The following is an 18,644-nucleotide window of genomic DNA, read 5'->3' as shown; positions in this document are numbered from 1 at the left end:
TTTTTGCATCTTAGCACAGCATCTGTGGTGTGTTCATGGGTCGCCGAAAAAAAGTGCAAATCAATGCTTGATGGAAAATATGTCTTTATAAACGATTTACCATTTAAAGTGAATGACATCTGTTATCTACACAAAAAACTATCAATTTTCTGACAAAAACAACTCTTTTTTCCCCTAAAATTTATTAATTTGAATCTTGGGGGGTGGACAGTATCAACACATTGTCTACATTGGAGTTCATTGGGTTTTCTCTACAAAAGAGAAACTGTTCTACATACAGTATATGGTCAGTTGGGTGTACTGTATCTTTAAGGTCATTGTTTTTATTTAATAATACAGTAATCCCTCATCATTTTGTCCCTTGAATTTTTTTTAATATATTAATCAATAAATCAGGCTGTTTCAATACAATGTATTATTAGTAAAAAAAATGTGCATAATTAAGCAAATGTAAATTTTTTTGCCGAAATTAATCATTTTCAAAAATAAAAAATGGCAAAATAAAGAAAAATACAAATAAAGGCGTTGTGATAATATGTAGTCTGTAATGTAATATGTATTTTTAAATGACCTTTCTTTGCAGATTAAACCCACTGAAATGACAGTGACTAAAAATGACTAAACTTTGAAAAAAGGAAATTAATTCAAAAAAGTTGTGAATGCACGCAAATACCAAGGGAATTGCTTCATGATGAATGCGATTCCATTGCTTTGCGTGTCTGCTTTGCGTCAGCACTGTCCTGACCACAACCGACGTCAGTTTGATGACAAAACAATAAAACAATGTTTGTAAATTATATTATACTATCATACTATATATTATATCTATTATACTTGTACAAAATCTGACTTCTTGTTCAATTCACGAGGAAACAAAATATTCAAAGAACAGCACAAATAAAAGAAAATGGGAAAGATTGCATAGAGGAAAGGGTCCCCACCCACCTTTAGAAACTACTGCTGTACCCTCAAATTCAGGCTCTGTTACACGCTGAGAACCTACATAGTCACACACGCACACGCACACACGCACACGCAGGCACACACAGGCATGCACACATTCCAGTACAGATAAAATATTAAGGAAGGGAAGTGAAAGCAGACATTAACATTGACGTAAATGCAATACAAAGCCTACGACTTGTAAACAAGACAGCCTCTTTCACACATTGAACGTTTGACAACACTTCAAATAAACACTCATCATTTGGTACATTTGCTTCACACACACACACACACACACACACACACTGTAAGACTTACGCTGCAGCTTCCTGCCGGGATTGTCGGTGTGTGTGTGTCGACGAGACAGGTACGGGGAGGGTCTTGGGAGAGGTATGGATGAGACATCATGGGTTTGGAGTGGGTACCAGTGTGGCTTGTCATCCAGCAAAGCTGTCTCCAGCTCTATAAGGATCTGCGAAGGCAATGTTCTCACTGTAAATTCTTCATGAAACAAAACCCATTCATGTGGACTTACTTCTCCCATAAAGATGCTGTCCTCCTCTGGTGACCTGGGCTGGTCCCACACAGTCAGCTCCAGCATATGATTGCGGAAATCTCTACGATGGATGTGAGTGTACACGAATGTTTGGTTCCACTTGGGCTCGCAGGTCTTCTTCACTGCTTTTGTCCTGCGCTTGCTCTTGTCACTATTTTAAACACAGACAGACACGTCCACATAAATACAGAGACGTTACTTCCACAGTTGATGCTTCCAGAGGATGGGAGCGAACCCCCTACAGCAAAAATGTCAATATCATGTAAAACAGTTTTTAGAGTGAAACAAAGTTGTACCTGCGGTCAGGAAGGAAGTACATTTTGACGTAGGGGCTTCTCGGACGTCCATCAGGCCGGAGAGGGAGTTCTACTGCCTGTAGCACATTGACTATTAGCTGGTGACCTACTTTGTCGTACCACAGCTTCACCTGGAGGAGAAACGCAAACAAACATATCTGATGCACAGCCTTCACCTTAATAAATACACAACAGCAGAATAACAATGCACTCACAGAAAGTTTTCCTGGCATTAGCTGCGGAGCATCCAGAACCATTCCAGGACTGGTGGGAGATAAAAGATTTAGGGATGGTCTCTCCATCTTCTGGGACTCAAATGAACTCGAACCTGCTATGAAATAAAACAAAACATGATTGCGATGATTGCAAGGGAATGGTAAGAAAGGAAATATTCTTGTCACATTGAATGCAGCATATGTGTTGCACTAAGTTAAATGTTTTGTGTGTCTTAAGTCTGTATGGTAAACGCATATACGTATGGTTGAACACAATTGGGTCAGTTGACTCCGTCAACAAGGTGTCTCTTATTTATTTTTCAGTGAATTGTCAACCCTAATCCAGACTTCAGAAACCAAATTACTTCAAAAATCCGACTGTTTTAGAGCATGTAAACATAGTCAATGTGATGTAGTTCAGCCTGTATTAATTAAGAGTCCATGGCATAAGAGTGACTACCTTCTCTCACAACCATCGGGGTCATCAGGTCTTTCAGGAGAACAGTATTAAAGTAATCAGCTATATAATCAGCTGTATTTCAATCATCAACTCCAATTAGAAGTATTGATATTAGCAACATTTTGCTACCTGTAATCTGTCAAGTGCTACACTCCTTGTAATAAAAAGTTGCAATAAAAAATTACAAATTAAGAGTGTGTTTTTTTTTCATTTTTACATAATAAAAAATGTAACTATACAACTACAACTATGCCAAATTGGCTTAAAGCTTGGTAATTGGTTGGTTTAATTTAGTTTCACAAAGGAACTACTAAACTACTATGTGTTCTTGAACAGGTATCCTACTGTGTTCTGGATAACACACGTCTGAAGCATCCTCCAGTACGTCAGAAGCTCTTTGAGGATATGAAGGGTTCAAATGTTTATCAAAGTTATTCCTTGCTGCTGTTAGAGATTTCCCGGCCAATTTGATCCAACACTAAAAAGCTGTGAAGAAAAACACCTCCATATCATGTATTTTTTATGTGAGCACACCATGCAGTTACAGAATGGCATCATTGTCCATATATTGTACATTTTGTCCAATAATGACTCTGCTTAGCCGCTTTTGGAGTGCTATCACCTCCTAAGTGAAATATGCGGCCCTTTGGCTGCTAAATGCTCCACTGTATTCACCACCTAACTGTGTGTGTCATTTGGTGACAAGTATTTTGAATGAAATAGACATTTAAAGTACTTTATGCTGGAAAAGGCACCTTTAAAGACTGAAAGTAGCAGAATCGATCAACACTGTCCAGTTAATGTAGGACAAATAAATATGGGCCCATATTCACTATGACGTTTACGGAAGGCTAGAGACTCTGCAGTGTCTTTGGCATTATACATGCTATGTACGGAATCCTGTCCTGCTTTAGTCCAGTTTTATAGCTTAAGTACCTGGTTTGCTTGAAAATGGACAGGAGCTTGTGAAAACTGTCAGATACATTCTGTGTTATTTCAGTCAGACCCATATTAAATACACACCATTTGCGCTGTTATGTAAATGTAAGTATCAAATCGCACTATTTATGGATAGGTAACCAATCCTGCTTCAGGGCGCCACCACGAAACAAATAAATGCCATGGAAAACGACAAGGAGGAGTAAAACAGGACGACAGGAGCAACATGGTTCAACAAGGACACAAAAACGCAGAATAAAATGTCCGCAGCCGAAGAGGCATGAGCAAAATTAAAAACTATATATAACTTTGAGAGTGCTTAAACAAAACAGAAATGTGAAAAAATGCTAATTAAAATGCTCATGACTGTCTGAGAAAAGTGCATAAAGTGTATGGTGAGAGGTTTCACAGCCTTAAAACACATATAATTAGCTACGCGGATTTCACTTATTGAGTAAATTTATATTTGTATTTTTTATACATACAATTTTTACATGTTTATGTCATTCAGACAATATTTTTTCTTCAAGGGTTGAGATTTCGAACCTTGTTTGGCGGCCCTTGAACGAACGCACCATAGTTGCTGTGTGACGCACAGGTGAAACTATATAATATATAAATTTTACAATATATATTATATATACATATATACAGTCCATGGATCATATTATATTATTATATTATTATATTATATTATCATTCTTTAGTGGTGAGTAGGTATACATTAAATACATGTTTGAGGCATATTTAGGACTTGGATTTAACTTGTGCAATTGAGTAATGTGTATACGTGCACAAACAAAAGAGTCACCTACTAGATTCTAATGGAGGGTGGGACGTGTCTGGGATTCTTGGGATATCACTGAAATAGAAAAAACAAACATATATCAGTCATTTGCATGTTTCTAACTGCCTGATTGCAACATTGTGGAGTTAGTCATGATGTGGATGCACAGGCTGCATGCTTGATTGAAACATAAAGTCCAATCCAAACGGGTTATTTAGACGTTCAAGCTAAACCGTCACATGATAAGGAGACTTGGCAAAGCAAATGAATGTGGATGTGAGCGTTTGTCATAAATACACACTGAGCAGTAGTTGGGTCACAGCAAGAAGCACCAACATTTCTTCCACAAGCTTCAGGGAACTAAAGAAATTGTGAAGTGAGGGTCAATGTATATCAAGTTGTAACATCATGTTTATACCCTCAATTTTGATCACTTTTCATTGAATAAAAAGTTCCCTGATGAAGAAGTAAAGGATTCTTTGCTGCATGATCTATTTTGTATTAAAAATGGTTACTATTGTACAATAATCCCTCGTTTATTGTGGTTAATTAGTTCCAGACCGGACCATAAAAATGTAATTTTCAAAAGTAGGATTCCTTATTCATAATATTTATATGCAATATTTCCATAAATAAAACCATAGCAAAAGCAAACCTGTTTACAACATTCTCAATGTGGTTTTTAACAGTATTAGAAACATCTAGACATAACGGTGTCTATTTTCGTAGACCAGCCGAATGGGGTGTGGCGAGCGCACTTTGCAAATTTCGTGAGCAGCGCAGTCTGGCGCAGCGCACCCACGCCTCCATCCCTCCCAATGGCGCAGGTGACAAACAGGGCCCACTGGACTGTGCATCAGAAGCCACAATGCAGATTGTAGTCAACCAAATTACCACCCTGCGCCACCTAGCGCTGCGCCACCTAGCGCTGCGCCATCTAGCGCTGCGCCATCTAGCGCTGCACCACCTAGCGCTGCACCACCTAGAACTGCACCACCAAATGAGAGCCCAATAAGACACAAAAAGGTCCAACAGGGCGAGGGATTACTGTATTTATATAACTGTAGGTTTTGTTTGCTGGACACTAAGTTGCCTCAAAGCCCGTTTTAAAATGCAAAAATAGAATCATAAATTCAGCCAACATTAGTGAAATAAACTCGTGCTTCATCATAATCAGCAGTCAAAAATGTAAACATCAGGGTTAGGTGTTTTGCATTTTGCATCCTTTCACAGTCAAATGATGTCAAATACAATGGAGATGAGAAATAGAGACATGTATTTTCATCAAAGATAAAATGTGCATATTCCCATACACAGTAAACAAAAGAGAGTATTGCCCTTTTCAGGATGCAAAATGGTACCAGCAAAATGAAACAGTTGTTCCATAAGCATGAGGGGATCAAAAAAAAATCCTAATAAAACAGTAAAATTACTTACTGATATTTTCTATACACCCTTTGCGAGTGTTTGGAGAGAAATTATAACATTCAACTTTTGTTTCAACAAAGCAAATGTGGTCCAAGCTTAAATTTGCACACTTCACAAATGAACACATAATAAATATCCCAGGTAAAATACGCTATGTATTAGAACATATAGAAATAATGAGCCATACGTGACATGACAGAATACTTTCCAGGATCATTTTATGCTTTTCATATGATCCCACAATATTTACTGTAAGTACAAGGTACAGTAGCTGCAGGAAATATACAGTAGATGCAATTGAGTTTACACTGTGGGTCACATCTTACCTCTGTGAGCCCTACACATCACAGACAGCACCTTCGCTGTGGCATACATCAAGGCTCAATTTTAGGCCCAGTCCTGTTCTCAAAGTATTTGCTGCCTTTGGGGTCTCGAAACCAGGCAAATGCTGTTTCGTGCTCTGTTGCCTCACAGACATTAGAGTATGGATGTCCTGTCCATTACTATTAAAGGGGAACTGCACTTTTTTTTTAGCTAAATGATAAATCCAATTAACCAAAAAAATACTAAATTAATTAAAAGCATAATGAACATTTGACTACTGTGTGTGTCTTGTTCCAACTTACCCAATTGGCCGGGATACAACCAGCTCCACTTGAGGCTCAGCTTGAGATTCGAGGATGATGTTGTAGACTTCCTTCATGGTGGCTCCTGGTAACAGCTTCCCATTCCACTGTAAAACCTCATCCCCTAAAATAAGACATTGGCCAGTACTCGGTGTGAAAGTGATTTCATGCGGTGAGCGGTAAACATTATATTCTCGCTTGAGTTGTTTACTGGCAAAATACCCACCTATTATACAGTATGTACTATGCGTTCGTATGGTTTTACTGCAGTGCAACTAAGGACTATTTCTTAGTCGATTCATCTGAAGCTTGTTGTTTTGATAAATTGAGTAATTGGTTAGGCCCTTTATAGACCAAATCAATATGAACCAAACATAAACGGTTAGTGGTTTGAGTTGCAACCTATCAGAAAAGAGGCAAAAATGTGCATCATGGTTTTCCGAAGCTTGTTGTGCCTAAAACACAAAAAACTGCATCTCAGCTTTGTGATATAGGTTTTATTAGTAACAACTTTGGCCTTTTTTCTAATTTTCCAAATATTTCAACTTTCTTCTCACATAATCTTTGTCAATTTTGTTTTCGGAATGTTATGACTTTTTTGTCATAATGTTTTGACTTAATTCATGTAACATTATAACGCCTTCTGTAACCGAATTTTCCCAACAACTTTATTAATTGTTATGTTTCTCATAATATTACAACATTTAAGACATTGTTCAATTGTTTGACATTGTTATTTTGATAATTTTAACAAAACTAACTTAAATCTGTAATGCTGCTGAAAGCATTTTAGCAGTGGTCTCAAACTCAAATTACTGGAGGTAAGAGTCTGGGTCAGGCTGTACCACATCAGGTATTCCATAAAAAAGGCCATCAAGTGTTCCCAGCATGCTTTGCAGATTGCTAACATTACACGTATAGAGCTGCAATTGGTTCACAGGGATGTGAGTTTGAGACTGCTGGTAACTCCCATACTCCTGCGTGTTATGAGCAGTATGTATACTGTCAGGATGACATGGGAAAAAAAATCTCATTGGATGCTAATTGCTAATGCTAACACTGTCCACAAACATGATAAGATAAATTTTGGACAATATTTGTCATCATAGTGTTTGTTCTTTTGAGGATGTAGGAGAGTTTTGATTACCTGCTCTCAGATGCCCAACCACGTCAGCCAGGCTGCCCTTCTTAACCTTGGTGATGAAGGCACCTAATCTCCCCGACTCTGTGATTCTACCTCCTACAACCTGCACGGAAGAAGCAAGGAAGACACAGAGATGCTTTGAATAACAAAACATATTTTTAATGTGAGCTGAACCCACTGGAAAACAAAACATGGCATGTGTGTATCCCAGAATCAGCCAATCCAACACTGACCTTCAACCCCAGCAGAGCGCCGGCTTCTTTCGGCATGGATGCGCTCCTCTTGCTTAAGGTGATTCTGCCAATCAGATGGTCACCCTCCTTCGATGGCTGCCAGGTTACAGGATGCTGCAAGATAAAACAAAAGTAACTTAAATTTAATTATTTTTTACCACAATATGTCTGCTGGCAATAGAAACCAAAACACAAAACTCCTTAAAGACTTACATGCCATACAGTGGGGTCATGAGGGTAGCACTCCCAGTCGCCTGCAAGATGAAGATATTGTTCAGTGAGTGAACAACTATACTGTCAGCGATGCCCTAGTTTTTACAGTATATAATTCCAAACATCGACTTGAGTAAGAATGGCTGAATTTGCACATTTACTGGTCAAATACAGGACAGAAACCTAACATGGGGCTGCCACGAGCGTGTCTTCGAGACTGTCTGAGTGCACTGAGTTGGATCATGGCGCCTGCCAGTTTGCATTTGTCAGCATGTGGCCAATAATATAATGTGGCAAAAACATTTATTTTACACCATGACTTTCTACAGCCTGTGTAATGTCTTTAATGAAAGTGTGAAATACAAAATACAAGAGCCATCTGCCAGAGCTTTGAAGCGAACTTTACCAATCAAAATACTCAATATTTGTTCAAACTTGTCGCAAAGTCGCAAACGTAAACGGGTTTTCAATGTTTTAACTATGAAAATATTCAATTTATGAATAAGGAATCAAAATTAACTTATCTACATGAACAGTCTAACTGTTGCGTCTGGAACCAATTAATCGCGAAAAACAAGGGATTTGTGTATAGTATTGATGAAATGTGCGGTCAAAGTAATTATTTTATGCTGCTGCGATCAGCTGCAGTCAATCATGCAACATTGTCAGTCCATTCCTGATTCAATTACTCAGTCACTTCCAACGGCAGGTTTGACAGGAACAAAAGCTACACGACTGACACACTGTCTAAACAGAAGGCCCGGCTGTGAGGTAAGACTTCCCCCGCTGTTGTTGTTAGGGACAAAATCATAAAAGATTTAAAATAAAATGTTATTCATAGCTTCTTTTCTACATACATGGACAGAGAGGCAGCAATAAAATGTGTGCAGCACCTCAGCGCCAGTGTTATGACATAGAGTAAAACAGAGCCAAGCATGCCTAGCAGTAGACAGACTATGAGGATGATGAGTTGTGACAATTTATAGTGGCATTATGTAATCTTAAAGCAAACCGAGTTCTCGGTTTCATAACTCAAGCATAATTTTCAGTGCATCCTCTGCAATGGTTGAGTCACGTGCAAAGTATGGGTTGTGTTAAAGGGCCTGGTCTATAGCTATCATCTATCTAACATATACAGACCAGATCAAAATCTTAACACTAGTTGAAAAATAGGTAGAATTGACCTTTTTAATTAGAGCTACAATATGCAAAAGCAAGAAGGGGGAGTGTGGCAAAAACCATAAAAATAACAATTAAACTGAAATAGGCTGTCTATCAGCTAATCAAAAGTTTAAGACCATCGCTCAAAAAATTACAAAAAACTCTCCAAACCAAAACATTAAAAAAAATCTCAGTAGGACTCAGTAATGAGTAGCGCCACCATTCTTGTTAATCACAAATGAAAAATGGGTACGAGCGTGCTTAATGCAAGTGTTTCCAGGAAGCTATTGGGAACACTGCTGCAAGTGGTGAAGATGGCTTCATGAAGGGCATCAATTGTCTGGAACTGATGGCCATTTTCATAAACTTCCTTTGTCATCCATCCCCGAATGTTCGCTGTGGGATTTAAATCGGGGGAACATGCAGGATGGTCCAAAAGAGTGATGTTATTCTCCCTGAAGAGTCCTTGATCAAGCGAGCATTGTGAACTGCAGCGTTGTTTCCACACAGACGAGGGCCCTCAGTCGTGAGGGATGCCCTCTGCAACATCTGCATGTAACCGTCCGCCGTTTGACGACCCTGCATTACCTGAAGCTCCAGTGTTCTACTGAATGAAAAAGCCCCCCGGATCATAATGGAACCCCCCTCCACTGTGCCAGGTAGAAAACATCTCAGGTGGGATCTTCTTGTCATGCCAGTAACGTTTGAAGCCATCTGGACCATCAAGGTTCCATTTTTTCTCATCAGAGAATACACATGGTTAGAGCTCACATATACATAGTAGTTGGTTAATATTCTGCATTATACGTTGGTAGTGTCTTGTCTGTTTTATCTACCTATTGCATTGTTGTGTGTAGTTTTGGAATTGGAATGGTGCGTGGCCTGGTGACACCCCACAATTGTAGCTAATATAGTATGCCTCACACAGGTACACTACACTTGAGTACTATCTAGTGGCTAATATGTGACATTACACAATGATAACACGACACAATAATCTTTGAATGGTATAGTGTTCGTGGGTTAAGCCAACCCACATGATACTACTCAGCCAATCATCAAAACATTGTGACTCTAACTACGATACTGTCGCTCGCGATACCTGGTGCATGTCTCCACAATTAATCTGAAGATTAATCTGATTATTAATATCGATTCAGCATTACTTATAAAATAATCGGAATCGCTTGCTCCACAAACCAGATGTTAACTATGTCTAAATTAAGTTTGTTTTTTCAGATCATATAGCCAATAGCAGGGGTGTAATTAATGGAATACCAAAATATTTGTTGATAGTTGGATAATCAATAAATCATTGGCTCATCCTTATTGTATTATTTTAGTCAGTCAAATACTAATGTATACCTTGTTCTGTTTTTTGTTGATATACTCTCTGCGTGTTAAAACAGACATGCCATAAAAATTATGGACTGGACTGTTCATGTCTTTGTAAACGGGTAAGCTTGCAAAATCTGCAGTTACAGTACAGCAAACAGTTAGAGTACTTTCCCTACTGTAGGAGTATAACTTAGCCTCTGACTATCCTGCTACAGTCACTTTGCACCTTTCAAAGAATACTGCCTAGTCACTTCCTATTTTTAGTTGACCTGGTAGTGTTGAGAAGGATGTATACACATTGCAGATTCTATACTGTCCAGGTCAAGCTACATATTTGAGTGTGAGTGTTTCCGTGGTGATCTCACACTAATTTAAAAAGTCAAATGATTTAAAAGCCTGGATGCCTCTCAGCTGCCAGCAACCACATCTCATAATTGATCCTGTCTCAGTCTCAAGCTAAAAAAAGGAAACAGTGTCTTGCTGCCATGATGATGCGCATAAAACCCACACTGACAAAAACAGCTCAGCCGAGACCAGCATCCAAGTCTACTTCTTGCCGTGCCTCAGACTGAGATGTTGGGGTTAAAACAAGGGATGAATGATTTGAGGAAATAATCTAAATGCAACATTGCAATTTCAATTTGAGGTTTTTTATTGTGTTTTTTTTAACAATACGTAATGTACAATATGTGTCTGTTTACTTATGCTGTTCAAATTACTTAAAAGTTACTCCGAGTTGACACTAGTTGACACAAGTTGGTATTTTGGGTCATTTTATAGTTTAGTTATTTGTGTTGCTTTTCCTCTGCCTTAAATATTCCGGGAGTTCCGGCATGTGTTTGATCATCAGATCATGATCAGTGAGGAAGGAGGAGGCTAGCGGCCATCACCTCCCCGTGCGTCACAGCGCTTCATCTGTGGCAGACCACTCCATCTCCTGCCGGATCTTGGCGTGGGAGAGCAGCTGGAATGAGAAAGCCTTGCAATGTGTCTATTTGGCAAGCCTCGACGCACTCCTGCAGGATGAATTGGCCCGGGATGAGACCCGTACCTTGGAGATCTACATCCACTTCGAAAACCACCTGCTCTTCCTCCACCACAGCTGACCTTGACTTCACCTCTCAGGGCACTTCCGGATCCACTCCTCCCTTCGTCCAGCATCAAAACAGTGGTGCCCATGCAACTCGGGGGCAGCTGAGAGGAACCGTAGCCAGGTTTCCATCTATTCCTGTACCGTGGGGAGGCGGGGCACAGCATCTCGACCTGCCCGGTTCGTCCTACAAGTTGTTGCTCGTCATCCACGGGAGACACGCCAAGGGGAGGCCCCCTCCCTCATTACTCAGTCTGCTGGCTCATTATCGTTGGTTGGACGTCTTCAAATAGAAGGTACTCTTTCTTGGTCAAGGAAGAAAGAGGGGAAGTGTTCTATCCATGCACTCATTGACTCTGGGGCTGATGTGGGTTAATTCTATGAACATTCCTACAGTGAAAATGGATGAGTTGAAAAATGTCAGATCTCTGGATGGGCGCCACATTGCATGCATTTCTCACCAAACTCCCACGGTCTTGGTGCTTCTTGCGGGTAACCATCACAAGGTTATTACGTTTTTTGTTATACCGTCTCATTCGGCGCTTGGACTCCCCTGGCTGCAGCAGCACGGCACTATTGTATGTTGGAGTTTTATCAAAATTTGTCCCTCGTCCACTTTTTGACACATCCATGTGTGCCGCCCCCTCCATTTTGACTAGTCCCCCATCTGCACTCCTGTACACCTATCCTCCGTGCCTGAGGAATATAATTTGCTTAGCAAGTTTTTTTGTAAAGTCTGAGCTTTGTTCCTTGATGGGGACCCCATCATCCTTGTGACTGCGCCATTGATTCGTTGGCGGAATCTCCGTTCCCTTCCGGCTTTAGAATATTTCTCAAACCAAACAACAACGCTGGAGGAATATTTCTCATCTGCCCTGGCCACTGGTCACATCCGCCCTTCGTCCTCTCCTCTTGCTGCTGTGTTGTTATCAAGAAACCTCCAAAACCTCTCCTACATCCGTTCCTCTCAGCACCTTAATCTCGCCAGTCAGAAGGTTCGATTTCTGCATTACCTTTGGCTATGGTTTCCAAAATTGAAAGCCTGATGCCTTGTCCAGGATGTCTTCTCCAGCGGTGGAGGATTCTATCCCTGAGACCATCCTTCTTCAGTCTCGGATCCTGACGGCCCTGCGGTGGAAAGTCGAGAGGCATGTGGCGGGGGGCCTCCAAGGATTCGCCTCCTCCTGCCGCCTGACCCCCTGGCTGCCTCATTGTCTCAAAATCCCTTTGCTCAAAAGTCCTGGTCTCGGCTCAGATGTATCACGTTCCTCATTGCTCAGCGTTTATGGTGGCCAACCCTCCATGCAGACTCCAAGAGCTTTGTGACGGCTTGCTCCGACTGTGCTTCACCCCCAACCGATCCCTTCCTGTCTGTGGTTACAAATTTCATCGGACTTTATATTTTATCGGCCCTTTACCAGGGCCACACTATCCCGCACCTCCAGGCATAATCAAAGGCTAACCCTACTTACTTACTCCGACTTGTTATCTCGGGATGTTTCCCTGGCGCTGGAATCTAAGAAGCTGGTGCCCAGGTCCATTGGTCCCTTATGAGGTGGAGTGGCAAGTTGTCCCTCTGCAGTTTGTGCATAGATCCACCTGACTGGTTTGTGTTTGTATTCTTTTTTTCTCCAATTTTCCCATGATGCCCTGTTGATTTCCTTGGTATTGTCGTTTTATGCTCTTGAGCTGTAAGAGAAGCTATAACACCGTCCTTCTCATACTTGTTTGGCCTCTGCATACTGGGATCCAAGTTAGGACCCAGACACTGATCATTTCTGTCACAAAAATAAATTACAGAATATAATTACAATGACTCTACGATTCAAAGTATTCTACAAAGTAGAATAAATAACTACTTCATGTACTCCCTCAGTCAAGCAAAGGATCGGTATTTCTCAGTTAGTTTAAAAGTTGTTACAAGTGACATCGTACTACTTGGATATGACAATGTTAGAGCGTAAACAGCAGTGTCTTCTAGGACTTGAGGACATAGTTTGCTGTGTGAGGCCACCCGAGGTCAAAACTGGAATCAAACGGGGTCAAACGGCCCCATCGCAAACACGAACATGCACACACATGTACACTCTCAGAAGGATTGTCACCACCAACCCACTCCCGCAGGGCCGAGCTGAAAACAATATAACGTGACACTTAGCAAAGCATTGAGACACACAAGCACGCACAGTCTAACACACACTAGTTCATATGCACGCGGCCCACAATGAGAGTCAGGCTGCTGGCTGTGGCCTGAGGCATGCAGTTTGTATGAAACAGTTTTTTCTCCAAGCCACATGGACAAATGTTGATGACCTACAGATTGGCAATGATATTAATTTGTTATGGCATATTAGTTTTCATGATAATTACTGCAAGCAATAGATACATTATTGAATTTTGTATTTTGTAATGTTATTGAAGGGTTGCACGGCGATCGAGTGGTTAGCGCGCAGACCTCACAGCTAGGAGACCAGGGTTCGATTCCACCCTCGGCCATCTCTGTGTGGAGTTTGCATGTTCTCCCCGTGCACGCGTGGGTTTTCTCCGGGTACTCCGGTTTCCTCCCACATTCCAAAAACATGCTAGGTTAATTGACCAATGGTTGTTTGTCTATATGTGCCCTGTGATTGGCTGGCGACCAGTCCAGGGTGTACCCCGCCTCTTGCCTGAAGACAGCTGGGATAGGCTCTAGCACCCCTGCCACCCTTGTGAGGATAAGCGGTAGAAAATGAATGAATGAATGAATGTTATTGAAACTTTGTGTTGACTGCGTGTGAGGTGTCTCCAGAATGGAGAGGAGGCGTTCACACAGAATTCACCTGAAAGTGGACCAAAACCCATTTGTTAAGCCAGTGGATTTTTGTTGTGTTTATCTCGATTACATTCTCATCTTTGGTAATGGTAATGGTTTTATTTCATTTGAACATGCATCAGATTACAATTGAATGCATCCCATAATCAGTTAATCAGTCATAATCAGTTTGGACAGTTCCACATGTCCAAAAGGAGTAGGAAGAAGCAAAGTTTATTAAATCCTACCCCTCCATCTGGTACTTTTACAATCAGTAACTGTTACATTTGTTCACTTCCTGCTTTCCATAATACAGTTTAATGTTTTTCCAAGGACTCGGGGAGCACACTCACCATGTTCGCCGGGTGCGCCAACGTCTCTCAGAGAAGCGCCTCTTTGTCAAGGCAGAGAAGTGCCTTGATCCCGCCTAGATTGAGGCGGTGGTCGAGTGGCCGTCTCCTATATCCAGGAAGCACTTGCAGAGGTTCCTGGGGGGGGGGGTTCGCCAACTTTTACATTGCGCTTTATCCGCAATTACAGTAGCAAGGCGGGAGAACCTCTGACAAGGCTTACATCCAGCAAAGTAACTTTTAAATGGACCCCAGAGGCGGAGAAAGCTTTTGTAAACCTCAAGTCCTTTTACTTCGGCTCCGGTTGTCACTCAATTTAACCCTTTGTTACAATTTGTAGTTGAGGTCGACGCATCGAGAGCATCTTCGGAGGACTTGCCACGTCTGGAGGGAGACGTCAGGAGGTGTGGCTATCGTCCCGGGACTTCCAACCGAAAGTTGGCACCCAGATTCGTGGGACCATACACCATAGACTCCATCGTCAGTCCAACCTCCATCAAGCTCTGCTGCCACTCCTACACACACCTGAGTTCAATCAGCCATCCGACTTACTTAAGCCCTGCTCACAGCTGCACTAATTGCCAGATTGTCCCTCAAGCTTCCAGAGTCCTTGTCAGCTGCTCGTCTTCCACCTACTGTTCCCTTGCTTTCTGGCTTTTATCATTGTATTTGTGAGTACTTGCCGTCGGTTTTGCTGTTTTCAGTTTTGCCCGTTGACCTTTTGTCAGCTGTGTTTTTTGTTACACAGCCTAGTTTTTGCCTGTATGCCTTTTGCTGCAGTGTTTTCAGTTTTTGTGTACACCATTGTAAAAGCCATAGCATTTGAGTATGTGGAATCAAACTATGGAATGGATTGAGTAAGGAACTCAAACAATGCACAACGATGAGCCAATTCAAGAAACAATACAAGCAGTTGATGTTTGCTAAATACAAGGATGAAGAGTCTTGAACCAGTCATGATGTGCTATATATATCACTATATTGACACTTACTATGGTATCCATTATGGCATTGGATGCTCATATCACCTCATACTTCGGTACGAGGTACATTATTTAAAAAAAATCAACAAAAAACATTAAACTGTATTATGGAAAGCAGGAAGTGAACAAATGTAACAGTTACTGATTGTAAAAGTACCAGATGGAGGAATAGGATTTAATAAGCATTGCTTCTTCCTACTCCTTTTGGACATGTGGAACTGTGAACTGATTATGGGATGCACTCAATTGTAATCTGATGCATGTTCAAATGAAATAAAACCATTACCATTACCATTACTTTTTACTGTGTGGACACTTGTGGTTGAATAAATGTTCACGTCCTGCCTCTGCATCTTGGGTTCCGGACCAGTTCTGACATTGATGCTTTTTAACTTTGCAACACAAAGACAGCAGACAAACATTGGCTTGAAAATAGCCGCAGTATTAACAAGTCATATTTTTGTCCTTGGTTCAATTATCTTTGGGTGATAAAAATATATCTAGCACATTGCCAGCTGTCATAAGCACACACACGTATGCATGTGCTATAACTCTAGCTCGGATATCCTACATGATAGATGAACAGATGACGAGACACAGACAACAGAAGTTCTGGATTGATATTGAAGTCGTCTCACCTCTTTCACTGACGCTTTCGATCTCAGCATCCTCACAGCTGCTGTACTCAGGTGTGGTGCCGCCTTCCTCCTCTGAACTGCTGACACTGGTTTGCCTCTTGCCTCCAGATCCCAGCCCTCGTTTTGATTTGTACGGCCTGGGTGGTGGTGGACGCAAAGATTCCGATTGATCTGAGCTTAATGAATCATTGCGAAGCATGCTGTCGGCTTTGTCCCTTTTGGTTCGTCTTACTACAGGTCCCTGACCGGGGGTTGATCCAGTTGAACCCAGAGATTCTCTGAGTTCAGGGTGGTTGTCTTTTTGCGCAGTGTTGTGTTCATGCAGCGCTCCGGCTGTCCTCTGTTCAGACACTAGGCCATCTCTCGTCTTCCCTGTAATTCCAGTGCCACGACCTTGTACGAGGCGGCCCTGGCCTCCAGAAGGAACTGACCCTGCTTGGCAAGGGGGGCCACCGCTTTGGTCCATGTTTTGGTAGCCCCCCTCTTGTGTCCGCCTCAATGCATCACTTCCTCCTACAGGATCAATCTCCAAAGAACGTCCCTTTGTAAGCCGGCGGCTTTCCCTGCGTTCCCTAGACTCACCCCGGAGATCTCGGTCCATGGAAACCTGGGTTTCCAGCTTGGCATGGCCTGTCCTGCGCTCTCCCCGACCAGTTCCTCCACCGCCTTTCCCATTTCTCCTAATGAAATGAATATGTGGATGGAAACAGAAGGAAAATTAAACAGGTGACTGTTAACAGAAAACGTACTTTGTGCTGTGGAAGAAACAATACTTCAAAGCAGGATTTGTAAGACCTTCTTTGACACTGGAAATTTGAGATCTGAGATCAAAGGCATTGCCAAATGACTAATCACTTCAGAAAACCACGTCACCAATTCCGGCAAACTCACCCTCTGAATGCACATAGAGAGGGCATGACTGTGTAGTTTGTCAACAGTTTATTTGAAGCAAAGATTCAAACTTACGTGTCTCTTGGTGGTTCGCTGCGTGATCGGATATCTGTTCCAGCTGTGCTCCCTGGTGCGCTGCCCCGGTTGGGTTCTAAGGATGTTGTGGAGCCCGGAGGGGCTTGCGAGTGGGACCGCAGCTTCTTATCACCAGGGGCTTGGCACACAGATGGCTCACTGATGGCCGAACCAAGACCGGTGGGCTTTCCTGATGGACCAGTGAACCAATCACCCGGCTTAGTTAGGATCTCTTGTTGTTTCCGGCAGTTATTACAAACCCAGATCACCTGCACAAACGGATGAAAAGATACTTTGCTTGTCACTTGTGCAATGTGCAAGTATGTGAATGTATTTCCTTTGTAGTTGTACAGGGACTGAATCCAGATCTAGCAGCACATTAGTCAAGGGACAGAAATGAACATCTCCTTTTTGGTAGTGGCAAAAATTCTCACTCACATTTCAGTAACAGTTTCTACAAAGTCCCCAGTCATGTTCTCATTTTATGTGTGTCTGTGGCTTTACTTAATATTGGATGTTTTTATATTGCCCTTTTGTTCTTTACTTTACTGCCTCGGGTCGACAGATAAAAATGATGAAAACGATGCCCGAATCTGTCTCATTTACAGTTGACACAACAGTATCAGACGGTTTATTAATATGCACTGCCCTGAACAAATTAATACATGATTAAATAAAATAATACAGTACAGTAATCCCTCCTTTATTGACTGTGATAAGTGAATTCCCGCTAAGTGGGATTGTTTATTTGCAAATGGAATATTTTCATATTTAGAGCATAGAAAACCTGTTTACGACCTTCTAAATAATGTTTTAACATTATTAGAGCCCTCTAAGACATAAGACATAAATAAGACTCATTAATACATTATTACATAAATTAATACAGTGCAGTAATCCCTCGTTTATTGACTGTGATAAGTGAATTCCTGCTAAGTGGGATTGCTTATTTGCAAATGGAATATTTTCGTATTTAGAGCATAGAAAACCTGTTTACGACTTTCTAAATAGGGTTTTAACATTATTTGAGCCCTCTAAGACATAAGACATAATACATAAGACATAAATAAGACTCATGCTCATGTGTGCTGGGGGTGATGGTGGGGGTTCAGAGTTGAGTGTTACAGGTTATGGCCGCAAAAGTAGTGTTAGGGATAATTGTAATTGTATTTGTCATTGTATTTTACAGATGTGCGTAAAGAAGTGAGCTATGTATTTTTATGTATATATTAAAAAATGACCATTTTGTTTCTACAGTGAGTTCGAGAAAGTTTTGAAATTATTTAGTCGTCACGTTCAGATTATTTCTGAAGATTTATTTTATTTTAAGACATTCAAAATAAATGGTCTGACATTTATATCGTTTTAACCACTCAAATACAGGATGTTATACAATATTAGCTGTGGGGAATCGGGGCATAGTTCATTTCCTAGCGCAGTTCATTCACTAAGAAAACAAACGGGAGACAGATCAATGGTAAATGT

At 41.2% G+C, this 18,644-nt stretch overlaps 1 protein-coding gene across 30 annotated transcripts in view; it reads right to left on the bottom strand.

Moving 5' to 3' along the window:
- Positions 1–18,644, bottom strand: part of rims1a (regulating synaptic membrane exocytosis 1a) — a 64,025-nt gene that overhangs the window by 23,196 nt on the left and 22,185 nt on the right. For 8 of the 30 annotated variants that reach the window (XM_058049354.2, XM_058049370.2, XM_058049410.2 and 5 more), the window contains exons 5-15: positions 17,160–17,428; positions 16,194–16,873; positions 7,843–7,883; positions 7,630–7,743; positions 7,400–7,499; positions 6,253–6,376; positions 4,227–4,273; positions 1,798–2,125; positions 1,481–1,652; positions 1,264–1,417; positions 946–999 (exon numbers count right to left, since the gene is read on the bottom strand). In XM_058049354.2, coding sequence (XP_057905337.2) covers positions 946–999; positions 1,264–1,417; positions 1,481–1,652; positions 1,798–2,125; positions 4,227–4,273; positions 6,253–6,376; positions 7,400–7,499; positions 7,630–7,743; positions 7,843–7,883; positions 16,194–16,873; positions 17,160–17,428 — 2,083 coding nt within the window. Of the gene's footprint in view, positions 1–945; positions 1,000–1,263; positions 1,418–1,480; positions 1,653–1,797; positions 2,129–4,226; positions 4,274–5,635; positions 5,654–6,252; positions 6,377–7,399; positions 7,500–7,629; positions 7,744–7,842; positions 7,884–16,193; positions 16,874–17,159; positions 17,429–18,644 lie in introns of those variants that run through there. The other 22 variants (XM_058049417.2, XM_078793846.1, XM_078793842.1 and 19 more) reach the window with 8 other exon arrangements.

This window comes from Doryrhamphus excisus, linkage group LG10, assembly GCF_037039965.1.
Source record: "Doryrhamphus excisus strain RoL-2023G ecotype Guam linkage group LG10, RoL_Dexc_Guam_v1.1, whole genome shotgun sequence".
Taxonomy (NCBI): Eukaryota; Metazoa; Chordata; class Actinopteri; order Syngnathiformes; family Syngnathidae; genus Doryrhamphus; species Doryrhamphus excisus.
Note: the sequence above shows the minus strand (reverse complement) of the source record. Positions and strands in the feature narration are given on the sequence as shown.